This window comes from Populus trichocarpa, chromosome 1 (genome assembly GCF_000002775.5).
Source record: "Populus trichocarpa isolate Nisqually-1 chromosome 1, P.trichocarpa_v4.1, whole genome shotgun sequence".
Classification (NCBI taxonomy): Eukaryota; Viridiplantae; Streptophyta; class Magnoliopsida; order Malpighiales; family Salicaceae; genus Populus; species Populus trichocarpa.
The window spans coordinates 11,002,934-11,018,067 of NC_037285.2; the positions used below are offsets into that span (position 1 = coordinate 11,002,934).

Here is a 15,134-nt window from a genome sequence, read left to right on the forward strand (position 1 = left end):
GTATATATTATAATAGAAAAATAAAATTAAAAAAGAGATAACCAGAATGAGAAAATGCTTGGCCACTTGAAAAGTTTTTAAAATTTTAATTTTGGTTAAAAAATTTATTTTATTTATTTATTCAGTTCTTGTGTTTAAAAAATGAAAGAGGAATTCGTTGAAAAATAATAAATAAGAGAGAAAGTTATCCGTTATTTAAATTTCGATCACGAAAATAGAGGATCTTTGGTATTATGGTAACTTTTATGATTGTGGTTTGAAAAAAATTGTTTTATAAAAAGTACTTTTGGTTGAGGTTGGTTTGGTCTTTATATATGTTTAGTTAAAATTGTTGTTGAAATTGAGGTTAAACAAAAAATAGTTTAATGTGTTTGTTAAGAACGCTTTTCAAATTGAGGTTATAAAATAATTTTAAAAAATATATATTGTTATTTATGGTTTTTTATTTAAATATTATAGATTTAACTACTGCTATTACATCATGAAATAAATAATATTTTATATAAAATATTTTTTATTGTTCCATTAAATTATCTACAATTCTATCACATATAAAATACATCCGACAAATGCTACAATTTTCCTTGGTTTCTTAAGCGCGCAACAACATCAGGTAAAATATAATCAGGAACAAAATTGGGATTGCGATCAAATTCTACAAATGCTACATCATCAAGCGATCTCTGTCTAATTTATGAAATGTCATTAAATAATTTTAAACACTAGTTTTTCGAATAAAACACAATTAAAAATAAAAATAAAATTTAATTTAATTTAATTTATTTTATTTTATTGGATCGGACCCGGATCAATGTATTTAGCTTCAGACCGAACCTGGTCCGACTGGAACAGTAGAGATATTCTTCATTGTTCACGTGAACAGTGGAGTCACTCTCCACGGCAGAAAGCAGCAATGTGCTGCTTTCAATGATCCTACATTTTCAACGCAAAAAATAACAGGACCCATGAACAGTGAATAGAGTTTTATTCGTTACCAAACGTTTGCTTCCGTGGTTTGCTTCAAAAGCAAAAACAACCACGAAAATAAACAGACTCTTAGTATTAATGGATTTGTTTTTTTAATAGAAGTTCAATTGAGGTGAATTTTCTCTCTGAACATGGTGGAGAAAATAGATCGGTTCCACATAGTTTTTCTATTTGATTGATTTTTAATTTTTTAGAGTGTTTTAGGGTTGTTAGTAGTTTTTTAAGGTTTAAATTGTATTTTAAAGATATTTTCAAGTAATAAAAAACTAAAAATTAGATTTTTAAGATCGAAAAACAACAACTCTAATTTTTTTATTATCATCAGAAGTCATCGAAAAAAAATCAATGGTGATAAATTGCTTGTGACCTGCCATCCTCTTTAAAAATAAAGAAGAAAATGTAAGAGCAGGCCACGAGTTGCCCCACGCTTGAGGAAAAAACAAAAGAAAAAAAAAAAATTGGTGTGACCCTGGGCTTCTAGACTTGGGATTGCACTGACTTATTGAGTGGGGTTAGGCACGTGGGCTTGGCTCATTAACATTTGACCTTTTTGTTTTTTATTTCTTTTTATTAATTGTTTTTATTTAAACATTGATTTTACGTCCCCTCTCTCTCTTTTTTAATATAAAAAACACAATTTAAATCAACTTTGTTTTTAGATAGTGATCTTTTTACATTATTTTTATTCGCATAGTACTTTGAAGAAATTAGTTTGATTTTTCTTCTTTTTTCAATTTATATTTTATATGAGTTTTATATAAAAACAAAAAATATTTTTTATTAACAATAATAATTATTCATTAAGATATAATTACTAAAAAGACTTCTCCAAACTAAAAAATAATAATAATAATACTAGCATTTTTTTATGCATTTAAAAATAATTTTTAATTTGATTCATATAGTCTATCCACCACACTAACAAGAAATTTATTTCTTATAGTCTTTCTTGCCATTAACAAAAATTAAAAGAGATGTTGTTTTTATTTTGCACCACCTTACAAAATAATATTTATTGTAATAATTTTTTTGTTTTTTTTTAATTTATATTTCTCTTTAATTTCATCATTCAACATTTAAATTTATTAAAAATTGAGTTTTATAATTTATTGTGAATTAATTTCTACGTGGTTATCTCAGTTTTGTGACCCATGTTATAAGTTTGACAAGTTCACCAATTGACTCGATTTTTTTTTACTTAGTATTTTTTTAGTTTCATCATTCGACATCTTCAATGTTGGGTTGATTAGGAATTAAACTCTATCATTTGTTTCGGTTTGTTTTTTATAAGGTTATCCCGGTCTTATGACTCGGGTCACATGTGTTGCGAGTTAAACCGGGTAGACTCATGTCATTTTATTGTGTTTTTTTTTAGATTAATTTTTTCCAATTTTATCATTCAAAAATGAGTTTGTTAAGAATTGAGATTCATGATTTGTTTGATTTGCTTTATACGAGGTCATCATAATCTCATTACCCGGGTCGCATAATTGACAAATTAGCCCAGGTTGACTCGTGTTATTTTTTAGATTTACTTTCTATGAGGTTATCTCAGTCTTATAACTTGGATATGAGTTTGGTGGATTAACCCGGGTTGACTCGATTTATTTTTGTGTTATTTTTTTAAATTGATTTTTTTTTCAATTTCATTGTTTAAAATTAGATTAATTAAAAATAAGACTCCATAATTTATTTTGTTTATTAGATTATTATGGTCTCATGATTCAGGTCGTGGATTTTGTAGGTTATCTTGAGTTGTTTTCTTGTTCATTTTTTTATTTTTTTTCAATTTCTTCATTTCAAGAATTAAAATTCATAATTTATTTTTATTTGTTTTTATATGAATTAATGTCTTATTACTCGAGTCACAAATTTAAAAGGTTAACCTCAATCGATTTAATATGTTGCTGTCTTAATATTTTTTAAAAAATCATGTTGTATTGAATTATTTTTTAATCATATTATATTTTTACCCATCATCCAAATTACTTTTAGAGCTATCAAATTAACCAAATTATATTAAATCAACTTCTGCCTTATTTAAATTTCTTTTCTATTCGGAAAAATATTAGTTACTCATGAATGAATGCTTCGTGCGACGCTAGGAAAAAATATCCGAACGACAGCGTATCCTTTGCCAACACTCTAATTCTAAATCCAAACTAATAACGACAAGAGAGGAAATGAAAATTTCCATTTACACGTGAAGAGTTGACAATCGACGTAAATAGTTGCTTGTATTGGTTAAATTTCAGCCTCTCTAGGTGGTGCGTGAGGTCACTTCCTAACAAACTAAGGCTGTGGGTGGGCCGAAAGTCAGTGGACAACACACACATGCACAGATGCCTCCCAACCAATCGCCTCTCATTTATTATTTCTCCTCTTTTTTTTTTATTCTTTTAAATTAAATTTTACTCTACTGACTCCAAAGCTTACAGTTTTACTACAGAAAGACACAAGGAATCCGAAAAACAGACAAAACCCATTACGCCAAGCAACCTTATCACCTCCTCTCCTTTGTTTTAGAGAGAGAGAGGGTGAGCTGTAGTGAGATAACATTATTCATTGCACATTGAAAACAGCCGCATGATATTATAGTTTTGTGTACCTTTTGTTTTTTTTGTTTGGATATAGAGAAATAGAATGATCTATTGTTGGGCAAAGAAAACCTGAGATTTGAACACCCTTCGTGTTAAATAAACAGTTGTGTTGTGTGGATACAGAATGGTGGGTATTTTCTCAAGATTTTCTGTTGGTAGAGGTGGCCATAGAAGAACCCAAAGTGCCCTTGTAAGAACACCCTCTTGTTTTTGTGCTCTTCTTTCTATCTAATATTATTTGAAGAGATTTTCTTGCTTTGTTTCTTATTTGGATTTTATTTATTTATTTATTAGTACTACTATGCTTAAAAGCCATGTAGCTTGTTAAGGTTCCTTGATTTTATGGTAGTGCTTTACTTTAGAAAATTGGAAATTGGTTTCTTATATTGGTTGACTTTGTCATTTGGTTCTGTATTTTGTCAAGCTGGATTTTAATTGTTCTTCAAATTGTGATTACTTTCTCTAGCTTTATCGGTTATTTTGATGTTGGCTTAATTTATACTGATATCCTTTGTTTTAGTGAATATGATTATTTGCCTTGTTGATGTTATTTTTATCTTGATTACCTGATCTTGGACTATTTTCATCAAATTTCAGTCACTGTTTGATCCTTAAATAAGTCAATTTTTTAGAGTGTCTTCACATAGCAATCGGTACAGTGTGTTGCTTTTTTCTTTTTTCTCGATGCTAGTTCCTTTCTTTCTTTTATGTTTTGCATTTCCCTTATGCGTTCTGGTGTTTTTATCTGCGTTTACAATTTTTTTTGGCACTTTTTGTCAAATTGTACAAGTTTGATGTAGTTAGTGACTTGATGGGCTGCAGGATGAGAGAGAAGTATTGCCCCCAAATGCAGATGTTACTGGGGCAGCTGCTGTCGTTGCTGCTGCTCCTCATGGAATTGAAGTAGCGGTAGAGTTTAAGCCAGTCGAGCATCCGATTGAGCCTCTCGACAATGATCAACCAATTCAGTGCCCACTACCTGAACCTTCAATTCTTAATGTAAGCTTGATTCTTGTTTTGTTTCTGAATTTTGAGTTGTATTACCAACTGGTGTCAATTTTCTTTTTCCTATCGTTGTTTGAATTGTTCTAGGTTTGCAGATTGGTGCAAAGTTGAATAAGATTTTTCGAGTTGGGGAAGGTTTTGTTAGGTTACATTGCAAGTTCCTAACTTATATACCCCAATCATTGTGATGAGGCCATAATGGTTTTTAGCCCAAATTTCTGAAGAAGATTTGATTATTGTTACAAAAAATCACTTGGCTTGTATGAGAATTATGGCATGGTTTTGAACTGTGGGAGTGGGTTCTGTATGATTTTTTTTTTCTTTTTTGGGTTTAGATTTTTGTGGATGAATTTGCTGCAGCTAAATAAGATCTCCGTCGTTTTATTTCAGAAATATATTTGTTTTATTCAACACTTTTAAGGGTTTTGAGATTCTAATTTCAAGTTTCTCTATTTAGGATGGAAGATTATGGAAGGAACGAGTATCCGCAACTGTGCATAGAAGAGGTGATTTGCCAGTCATGAAAGAAGGCGGGGCTCTTGAATCTGAAAATGTTGAGTCGAGGCCACGACCGCGGCCTAACCAGTCCAATCGACTGATACTGCCTTCTATCAGTGCCCCCGAGCATAATTTACTAAAACTACTTGAAGAGTGTAATGCATCTGGGGTCTAAAACCTGGTACCGATTTCTAATTGGAATGCAGCTTTGCATAGTTCCATACAAAATTTGTTGTCATCTTCTCCTTCTCCTTCTCCTTCTTCGTTTTTTTTTTCCTTTCTTTCCCACTCCCCTGTTTTTTCAGCATAAGTTTATTGGAGTATATGTAATTACCAATGAACCATAGCAACATTACACCTTTTCTATGTATATGTAACAAATCAATGTTGAGCGCAAAAACATTCTTGAAATTTGATAGATATAGTCATTTATCGCAGATTATGGAAATAGTCAGTGCTCATACACTACTTGACAATGGAGTTTCCAGCTCCCACCTGCTGTTGGTGTCATCATTTCCACCCTTCTCGAGATCATTATTGTATTACATGTACATTTTGGTTAGCACAACAGATTCTGGATAAGGACATGTAGATTTGGTAGGAATTCAGAATGCGCTTCATACTTCTTTCAAACTGCCAGCCTGCTACTTACTGTGTTTTCTTGTCATCCAAAACATAATGTTTGTGGTTCAATCCACTCGTTTCCTTGATGTTGATGACAACCTAAGGATGAATCCTGAGGGTCTAGGATTTTTTAACACGATTTTGGACCTACGAGTATCCAGGATCCATACTAGTTTGAGTCAGGGCAGCACTTTCCTTGTTTACGGTGATTGTTTGTTACTTGTAGATAGCCCTTGCATATATGTGGTCATGCCGACTAGGATTCAGCAGTGATGGTGCCGATTTGGTACGATGGCTGTATCCTTTTACCCACTGCACCTCTATAGTGTTTGTAGAATGGTTTTGTAGGATGGATCCCAATACAGCTGTGACTGGTAATTTATCAAAAGGTACATTCTAATAGCATGAAATATCGAGAACGAAGAGCATTCATCACCAGTTGGTGATGTTTTTGGCTGTCTCCTTCCACCAATTTTTCATGCTATACACAGCACGTGATTCTTTATTAGATACTTCCCAACTAGACATTTGTTGTGCAAATCATTGTTAATCGATGTTTTAGTGGTCAATATTAGCTGTTAACATTCAAAAGGAAAAGAGGGATGGAATGATTAGGCACTCAGTTTGGTTTGTCATCTGGTTAGTTCTATAACGGCTTGAAACGGTGCCTTAAACCCAGGTAGAAATCAAAAGAAATAGCTTGCTAAGCGTTCCTCGGGAAAAATGAGTTGAAAATCCCAGTAAGAAGACAAGGCTATAATGCTGCTAGAAGATCAAAATGAACGTCAAGTTCCTTCTTTTAGAATGCCGTCACTCGGCCATAGTCATCTGCTAACCGGAAGAGCTAAATGGAAAACACAGACAATATGGAGCTGTTGAAGTTTTTTAATTTTTACATAAAACTTCCACCTGGGACCACTCATATAAAAGCCAATCTCTCTTAACTGTTACGAGTGAATTCAGAAAACTGATCACAATAGTTGATACATTACAAGTACCCCTTAAAGGAGTGCAGAATTAGATGATACCAGAGCCACAGAAGCATACATAGACATCAAGAAATAAGCAAGAAATTAGAGAGGAGGAGGAAGAAGGAGAAGAAGACATGTCAAGACAAACTAGAAAAAGGGGTAGAAAAACAAAGAACGCTATACAGGCAACTCGGGAACTTCAAATGGATGCTCCACCGTTGGGTTGACAAGGTGCTTCCGAGGACCACGAGCACTACCGTGATTTATTCTCCGCCATGACCGGTATGATTTTGCAACATTGTTTTTTCCGACAGCTTCACCAGCAACCGAATGAACTGATACTGATGAGGTGAAAAGAACGAGGAAAAGAACAAGGTATTTGAGCATCGCCTTAACCAGCACCATCGTGTTCTCTTGGTTGATGCCTTTCTGGCCTGGGAAGGAGAGTGGGGTTGATAAAGAACCTCTAAAGGGATTATTAACTTTGCGTTGCTTGGAAGTTACATAGAAAATATCTGACCTTGCATTCCATACATACTGATTAGTTGTGGGGATTATCATGGTTTTAGTTGGTTTTTGCAAGTGGGTTTGGTTTATTTCTTCTTGTTATTATTCTGCTTGAAGACTCTTCACCAAAACAGGAAATTGAATAATTAAATAAACATAAAGGTCATCTGAGAAATCATTGTTAAGGCCTACCAGGTGCATGGCTAAGATGGAGGAGAGCATAAACAACTTCAATAACCCTTCCGCTCCCATCTTCCAATACCTCCTCCTTTTCAAAAATCATCCCGACCTTGAATGGATCACCTCCTCAACACTCCTTCTTTGAATTGAAAATGGCTTGCTGCCTTTTCCGGAGTTCTTTTCGCTTCTTAGGTTCAATTGCGCAAAATCTCCATTAACTTCTGGCAGATTTTGACCAATTGCTGCCAAATTTGTGATCAAGAATCGCCATTTTTGCTCAATGCGATTGAATATTGACCACTACAAAGGTAAAGTTTTTTTTTTTTTTTTTTTTTGGGATTGTAAAGAAAAGACTTGAAACTGAGACCCTTAAAAGAGAGAGGATATAAGAATCAATTGAGTTTCATTTTCGATTCAATTTAAAATATATAATAAATTATTAGCCAGTGGTAATTTTAAAGGATGGAGGAAAAAACTTATATCAGATAAAATATAAATATAGATGGTATTTAATTATTTTTTAAAATAATTAATTTTAATCAAATAGCTCTATTTAGAAATGTGTAAATATTACTTTTTAAAATGTTTTTTTGTTATAAAATATATTAAAATAATATTTTTTATTTTTTAAAATTTATTTTTAACTTTAACATATCAACACAATTTAAAAATACCTAAAAACAATTAATTTAAAATAATCAAAACTTACTTCCAACACGCTCTTATATATATATATATATATATATATATATATTCCCAAGTCCCAACGATTAAAAAAAAAAGAACGAATATAATGTATTTTATTTATGGACTGGGCTTCGTATTGAAGAGTAAAGACAGCCCACAAAAACCCAATCCAATCCGACCCAAATATTCCACTATATTCTTTTCTTTTTCTTTTCCTTTTCTTTTCTTTGAGCTGAAGCCAGACAAACAATACAAAACCCACTCTTAACTCACAGAGAAAATACAAGTGAGACGTATCACAAACAAATTATTAAAAATTCCTTGGAAGCTCAAAAACACACAAAAAGAAACTCTCTCTCTCTCTCACTCTAAATCGGCGCCATGGCCGCTCTACAGTACTTGGAGACACTGCGCAACGCGCATCCAGAACTTGACGAATGGTACAACTCACTCGCAGATCTGTACCAGAAGAAGCTCTGGCACCAACTCACTCTCAAACTCGAACAGTTTGTCGCTCTCGCAGTCTTTCAGGTCTGACTCTCAACTCTTTATCTTGCTTATTTCTCGTCTCTCTCTCTCTACGTATATTTGCATGTGTTCACTGTTTATGTGCTTGATTGCATGATTCTGGATGTTAGGGTTTCTTTGTGGATCTCTTGGGTTAGTTTCTTTGGAAATTCTGTCTTGGGTTTGGAGAATTTGGGGGTTTAAGGGTTTTGTGGTATAATTAGGGTTTTTAGAGATACTAGAAGTCGTTGCATTTGGTAATGAGGAGATTTATGGTATTGACCGGTAAATTAGGGTTCCTACGTGTGTCTGTTTGTGCGCTTGAGTTTTGATTTTATTTGGTGCTGTTACCTTTTTGATAATTTGGGGAAATGAAGTGAGATTTGAATCTAAGTGTTTCTCATTTTGGTTTCTGTGTTCAATTCTTGCCTAATTTAAGTAATTGAAAATGGTTGCGTTGATGGGGGCTTGTTGATGCACTTGGCAATCCAGAACTGGGGGTTGCTAATACTTGCAGACAATCTGATTTACTGAACAAATTTCTTATGCTTGTTGAAATAGGTTTAGCACTAAGATCTGCTACCAAATGTGATTGTCTTTGTAGGTTTGAACTCATATATGTCAAAGCACACAATGATTTTGGCTCTTAAATTTTGTATGCATGATATCTTTCTGTTTTATTTTGCTAATTTTTACTGACTTCTAGTAGATTTTGATATGTTCATGGTTGCTCTTCAACTAAGACACAGTTAGCAACCTGTCAAATACCCTGAAGTTTATGCGCTTGGTCACACTCACACACACTTCTTTTCCTCTCTCATTCTCATCCTTGTTACCCCTTCCCAATTTTAACAAGTGCTTCTTATTCACTATGTCACTTATATTAAAATAATTTTCTTTGGATTTGTTAGCTTATGTGAATCAGATACTTATATTTTGTGTTTTTATATTTGTCTGTTAAATTCCAGGCTGGGGATGCTCTTATACAGTTGTATCATAATTTTATCACCGACTTTGAGACAAAGATCAACCTTCTCAAGCTTGCACACTTTGCTGTTATAGTTTCTCGGCAGTATACAGAGAAAGATGCTGCCATTAGCTATCTTGAAGGGGTGATTGAAAAGCTTCGAGCAACTAGAGAACAGCGTATAGAAGAACCAGTCCTTTACATTAAGATGCAAATAGCCATATTCAAGCTTGAGCAGGGGGATCAAAAGGAGTGCAAAAGGCTTTTAGAAGATGGAAAGAGTACCCTTGACAGTATGACTGATATTGATCCGTCTGTGTATGCCAGTTATTATTGGGTTTCATCTCAATACTATAAACATCGTCAGGAATTTTCTGAGTTCTATAAAAGTGCTCTTCTTTATCTGGCATATACATCAGTGGAGTCCCTCTCAGATTCATTTAAGCTGGTATGTGATTATCAACGTCTCAAAAATTAGTTACAAAAGACTGATGGAGACATGGCCTTCTAACATTATATCTGTGCTCTATGTCCTCAGTTTCTTCTGGCATGCTAGCTTTAGTGATATGCATGGAATTAATACCAGATTTGTATATCATTGGTTTCCCGTAGCAATCATTTCTTTCTATTATCCCATGCCAATGGAATCTTTAAATTGTGGTCTTGCTGATTTCTGTTGGGAATCAGTCTCTCGAATCTTTCATACCATTTTTGTATCGGCATCCTCCGTGAAGAAAATATTATGATGTGATCAAAGTTCAAGCGGTGAAGCTTGGTTGTGCTTTTATGGGCCTGGGTGCTTATCTGAGCAGTTTGGGTTTTTCTTGTTTTGCTATCTCCTGCTAACTTGGACGTGTTAAAAGTAATGGCAATATAATTATTTTGAATTAAGTTCGACAAGAGACTAAGGACTTTTTAGGTGGGAGTTCCATCCAAGACGGACTGGAATCACCGGCTTAATATAAGCGGTGAACGGAAAGACTGGCGGCATCACATCAAGTAGAAATGAATTTAACTTATTTTTGACAATACCCCAGGCATTGGGAGGATTGTTAATGACTCCTGGGTTAGGGTTAATTCTTACTAGAGTTTTGTAGTTTTTGACACTACGAGCTTTAAGATGGATGATAATTAATCTTCAAAAGCATTGAATTTTGTCATGTTTAAACATCAATTAATCTCTAGAATCATGATTTCTGAAGCTCTAGTTTTAATTGATTTGTAAGTTATTATTTGTCCGTTTGGAATAAGAATTGAATTTACTGATGATGTTTTTGCTGGAATAGGAAATTATGAGCATTCAGTGTAGTAAATAATAGGTTACTGGGATTGGTTGTTGCAGTTACTGACACTGATAATTTATTTTCATTAAGGAAAGAGTTAAAAAACAGAATAATTTCATTGGTTGAGTGCTTTATAGGCTTTTACTTTGTATATATTTTGTGCCTTGCACAATCAATTATGATATGGTGTTCACGTTCACCTTCTTATTTATTTTCTTTATCTTGTACTTTAGGATTTGGCATTTGATCTCTCTCTTTCTGCACTTTTGGGTGATAACATCTACAACTTTGGAGAGTTGCTTGCGCATCCTATAGTAAGAATATCTTCATGACTGCTCCTTTCCTCTCTTCATATATCTGTGTAGCTTTCTACTCTACATTGTGGGTTTGGGATGATGAACATATATTTTGCTTTACAGATAAAGAGCCTTCTGGGAACTCAGGTTGAGTGGCTGTACTACATTCTCCAGGCATTTAACTCTGGTGACTTAGTTCGTTATCAAGAATTGTGCCGTGTACACAATGCTCCCCTGAAGGCCCAGCCAGCATTAGTTCAGAATGAGCCAAAGCTATTAGAAAAGATTAATATTCTCTGCCTGATGGAAATTATCTTTAGGTACATGTGCATTTGTAATATCTTTTCACTTGTGGTTTGATGGCTAAATTTTAGCAAATCATGCACTGCATGTATAAGATTATTGCTGGCTGAACTTGGATATGCTTCCTTACAGCCGGCCTTCTGAAGATCGAACTATTCCATTAAAAGTTATTGCTGAGCGCACTAAGCTTTCCATTGAGGACGTGGAGCATCTTCTCATGAAGAGCCTTTCTGTAAGTCCGACTTCCTCTACCAGCATTTATGTTGGAACTTGGATGAGATACATAAACTTGTGTTTCCTTAGTAAGGTCCATTGGCAATATTTTCAGTGAAAACCTGTACAGTTTACATAAATAATTTTTTTCAAATAGTTTTTAGATCTATGGAGGGCAAAAAAATGTTAAGCTCATTTTCATACATGTTTATTGGGGACATGCCTGGTTGAAAACATGTTACTAAATGTTAAGGGAACACTTCAAACTCTTAAATTGTTTTGGAGGCTTGTACAAAAGTGAGCATGCACATAATTGAAGTGAAGCACATGGTTCTGAAACATCATCCCTTCTTCCTGGTTCAAAAGAACTAGAGGGGGGGGGGGGCAATTAGTGCATGTTTTTCGGTGCTTCGTGCTCCATGAAGATCATGGTCATCTGCACCTTCTGAATGCACTTTACGTGTTGGAAATAAGAACTTTTCTGCATTTGTTTAACCGCTGCAATTTGGCCAAGACAAATGAAACTTGTATTTTTCAAGCTTTTTTTACCTTGAAGCAAAAGACTGGGTTGTGTTATGTGCTCTTAAAAGAAGCCAAAAGATTATAGTGTACTTGGAATCCTTTTTACTGAATTGTTTCTATGTAATTTGTATTGATTTTCAGTAGCTATTGATGCATTAACTTAAAAACATTCTTAAGGCCTGAAATTGTTCAATTATGACATTACCAAGATCTAGAACTGCATTAGCTCAAATATGGTAATTCCATTCGCTTCTCTGTGCACTTTCTATTGTGTTTGAATTATGTAAAGCAAATGCTGTGATCTTGGCAACAGGTCCACCTTATTGAGGGTATAATTGATCAAGTTGAAGGAACAGTGCACGTTTCGTGGGTACAGCCAAGAGTTCTGGGGATTCCACAGATCAAATCCTTGCGAGATCGACTGGACAATTGGTTGGATAAAGTGCACACTGCTTTGTTATCGGTTGAGGCTGAAACACCTGATCTGGTTGCATCATGATTTTTTCCCCATCATCTGGTTCTTGATTTCCTTTCTGCCTACTGTAACAATTTCGCAAACCAAAAGGCGAATAATGATGGGTGGCTAAGTGGAGAGACTAGCAGCAAGTCTCATGGGCAGTCAAGGCAAACTTTGTATGCTTCCCTTTCATATTCCAGAATCCTTTTTCGTGAAACGTCAATTTTATTTTTTATTTTTTTTCTTAAAGGAGCAGCCTGTGTAATTCTTCACTTAGGATTTGTGGCTTATATAAGGTGGGGTCTGCCAAGAGATATGGTGAATCAGAAGAACATTCTTTCTTTCTACTCTTAGAATGGTTGTCACTTAATAGACTATGTTTTGGTATGTTTACATTAATATTCCCAAGGTGCGATCCTCTCGTAAGTGGATTCTTCTGGCAATCATTCACTAATGCCTCCTGTGCACTGCTGATTGACTTATTTCATGTTGATTGCTGTTCCTGGCATGTGGGTCTCTTCCTTATCCGGCAATGAACCCAGCCAATTTTAGGTCAAGGGTGCGAATGGCGGCGTTTTAGAAACATTGCCATAATGTTTGGTTCTAGTCTCAACTGAATCCCGATCCGTTGAGAGTCATGGTTGATGGGGGGGGGGGGCGCGTCAAGAAAACTTGGTGCCGTGTGATAAAACCCCATGCAGTCTTTTGTTCCTTGCTACCTCGGGGGCTGTCCTTGGCCAGCCTTTTCTTGCAAACAACTCTCGACTCTTTTTTCCCCAGAAACAAACGTCTTTCCAGTTTTCTTCGGTCTAATGTTGTCTTTTACTTCTTTTTTTAAACAAAAAAAAAAAAAACTAAGTTTTCACTGGGATGGGACTAAAGGAGCGATCAATAGCAATCTCTCGACGGAATTTCAAGTTTCAAACAAATTATCTCAAAAATAATTAATTTGAAAAAGTTTTGGCCACACAATCAATTTTTACCTTGTTGCATTTGTAAAGCTCAATTTTTATTAAATGGTGCTAGGCAAGATAATTATAACACTTTAGAAAAGCAATATTTAGTAAATCTCGTGATAAGTTAATGTGAAATTGTAACACTCACGTACTCCCCCAAGAAGTTTTCTAGGATGCTAGCCATTAAAATAATTCTTTTCATCAATGATTTTATATATATATATATTTTTTAATGTTCTAGACTTCTAATCTATTTTGTTGATACAACACGTGGCTATATCTTCGAGGGTGTTTGTTTTTGTTATTACTTCTGTTTTTAAAGTAAACCACAGAAAATACATGTTTGGTAAAATATAAAATATTATTTACTATTTGTGAACCCTAATTAATTTTGCGTTGAAAACCTAGGTGAATTAAAAGCAACTCCAAGCTGTTTCATGGGAAGTGCAGAGTGAATTTCACTCTGCACCGTTCACTTTACAAAAGTGAACAGAGTGACATTCACTTGCACAGCTCACATGAACAGTGTATAACATCTCCACTGTTCATGGTCGGACCAGGTCCAGTCTGAACCTAAATGTATTGGACCGAGTTCGATCCAGTAAAAAAAATCCAATTTTTTTTAATTGTATTTTATTCAAAAAAAACTAGTGTTTAACATTATTCAATGGCATTACATAAATTAGAAGGAGATCGCATGATAGCGTACCATTTGCAGAATTTGATCATAATCCCAATTTTGTTCCTGATGATATTTTACCTGATTTTGTTGCATGCTCAAAAATCATGAAAACTATAGTCTTTGTCGGATGAATTTCGTATGTGATAAAATTGTAAATAGCTTATTTATTTCAAGATGTAATAACAGTAGTTAAATCTACAATATTTAAATTAAAAACCATCAATATTAATATATACATTTTTTAGTTATTTTATAACCTTAATTTGAAAAGCATTTTTAACCAAACACATTAAACTACTTTTTGTTCAACCTCAATTTTAACCACAATTTTAACCAAACATGTATAAATACCAAACTAAGCTCAACAAAAAATACTTTTTATAAAACAATTTTTTTCAAACTACAACTCAAAACTTAAAAATTACCACAATATAAAATACACTCTTCTAATCCGTGTTGTTGGGGGCCTTGTGGCTGCATTAAAACATCTTCCGCAACAAGCTTAAGCTTTGATAAAAAATTTAAGTAAATTGGATAAAAGCCAACACCTTTAACAGGATTATTATTTGGGATTATTAATGTCAAAACAACAATTAATTAATATCACGCTTAAAAACCATAATATTTTATTGTTTAACCATGACATCAATTAATTGTCATGATTTAGAAATATTAGAAATGAAATATTTAATAACTTTGAACCGTGACAAATAAAAATATATTATTTTCCCAAATCTTTTTATTTTTTAAAATTTACGTGCTTATTGCCCAATTTGAAGGTCCAAAGCTCAGCAAGCAGTTTATTCACTTCATCAGAGTCGGATCTTGACAGACACATGAAGGAGTCCTTCCCTCAAATAGAAAGACTTGAGCTGAACCGGGTTCTTTT

The 15,134-nt window shown here is 33.9% G+C and overlaps 3 protein-coding genes across 4 annotated transcripts; 2 read left to right on the forward strand and 1 right to left on the reverse strand.

Moving 5' to 3' along the window:
- Positions 1–3,404: 3,404 nt before the first annotated feature.
- Positions 3,405–5,527, forward strand: LOC18094105 (uncharacterized). Its single transcript, XM_006368274.3, has 3 exons — positions 3,405–3,777; positions 4,410–4,586; positions 5,050–5,527. The coding sequence occupies exons 1-3, from the start codon at positions 3,712–3,714 to the stop codon at positions 5,263–5,265; spliced, it is 459 nt and encodes a 152-aa protein (XP_006368336.1). The 5' UTR covers positions 3,405–3,711; the 3' UTR covers positions 5,266–5,527.
- Positions 5,528–6,636: 1,109 nt separating this feature from the next.
- LOC18094106 (uncharacterized) lies at positions 6,637–7,702 on the reverse strand. 2 transcript variants are annotated; one of them, XM_052446017.1, is made up of 2 exons: positions 7,385–7,702; positions 6,637–7,149 (listed from the first exon to the last, which is right to left on the reverse strand). In XM_052446017.1, exons 1-2 carry the CDS (start codon positions 7,473–7,475, stop codon positions 6,863–6,865), a joined length of 378 nt encoding a protein of 125 aa, XP_052301977.1. In that variant the 5' UTR covers positions 7,476–7,702; the 3' UTR covers positions 6,637–6,862. The 2 variants fall into 2 exon arrangements, with proteins under 2 accessions (XP_052301977.1, XP_006368337.2); XM_006368275.3 differs by having other exon boundaries at positions 6,637–7,119; positions 7,385–7,701.
- Positions 7,703–8,289: 587 nt separating this feature from the next.
- On the forward strand, positions 8,290–12,954 carry LOC18094107 (26S proteasome non-ATPase regulatory subunit 13 homolog B). The gene is made up of 6 exons (XM_006368276.3): positions 8,290–8,590; positions 9,535–9,981; positions 11,050–11,130; positions 11,236–11,432; positions 11,548–11,647; positions 12,464–12,954. Exons 1-6 carry the CDS (start codon positions 8,441–8,443, stop codon positions 12,647–12,649), a joined length of 1,161 nt encoding a protein of 386 aa, XP_006368338.1. The 5' UTR covers positions 8,290–8,440; the 3' UTR covers positions 12,650–12,954.
- The last annotated feature ends 2,180 nt before the right edge of the window (positions 12,955–15,134 follow it).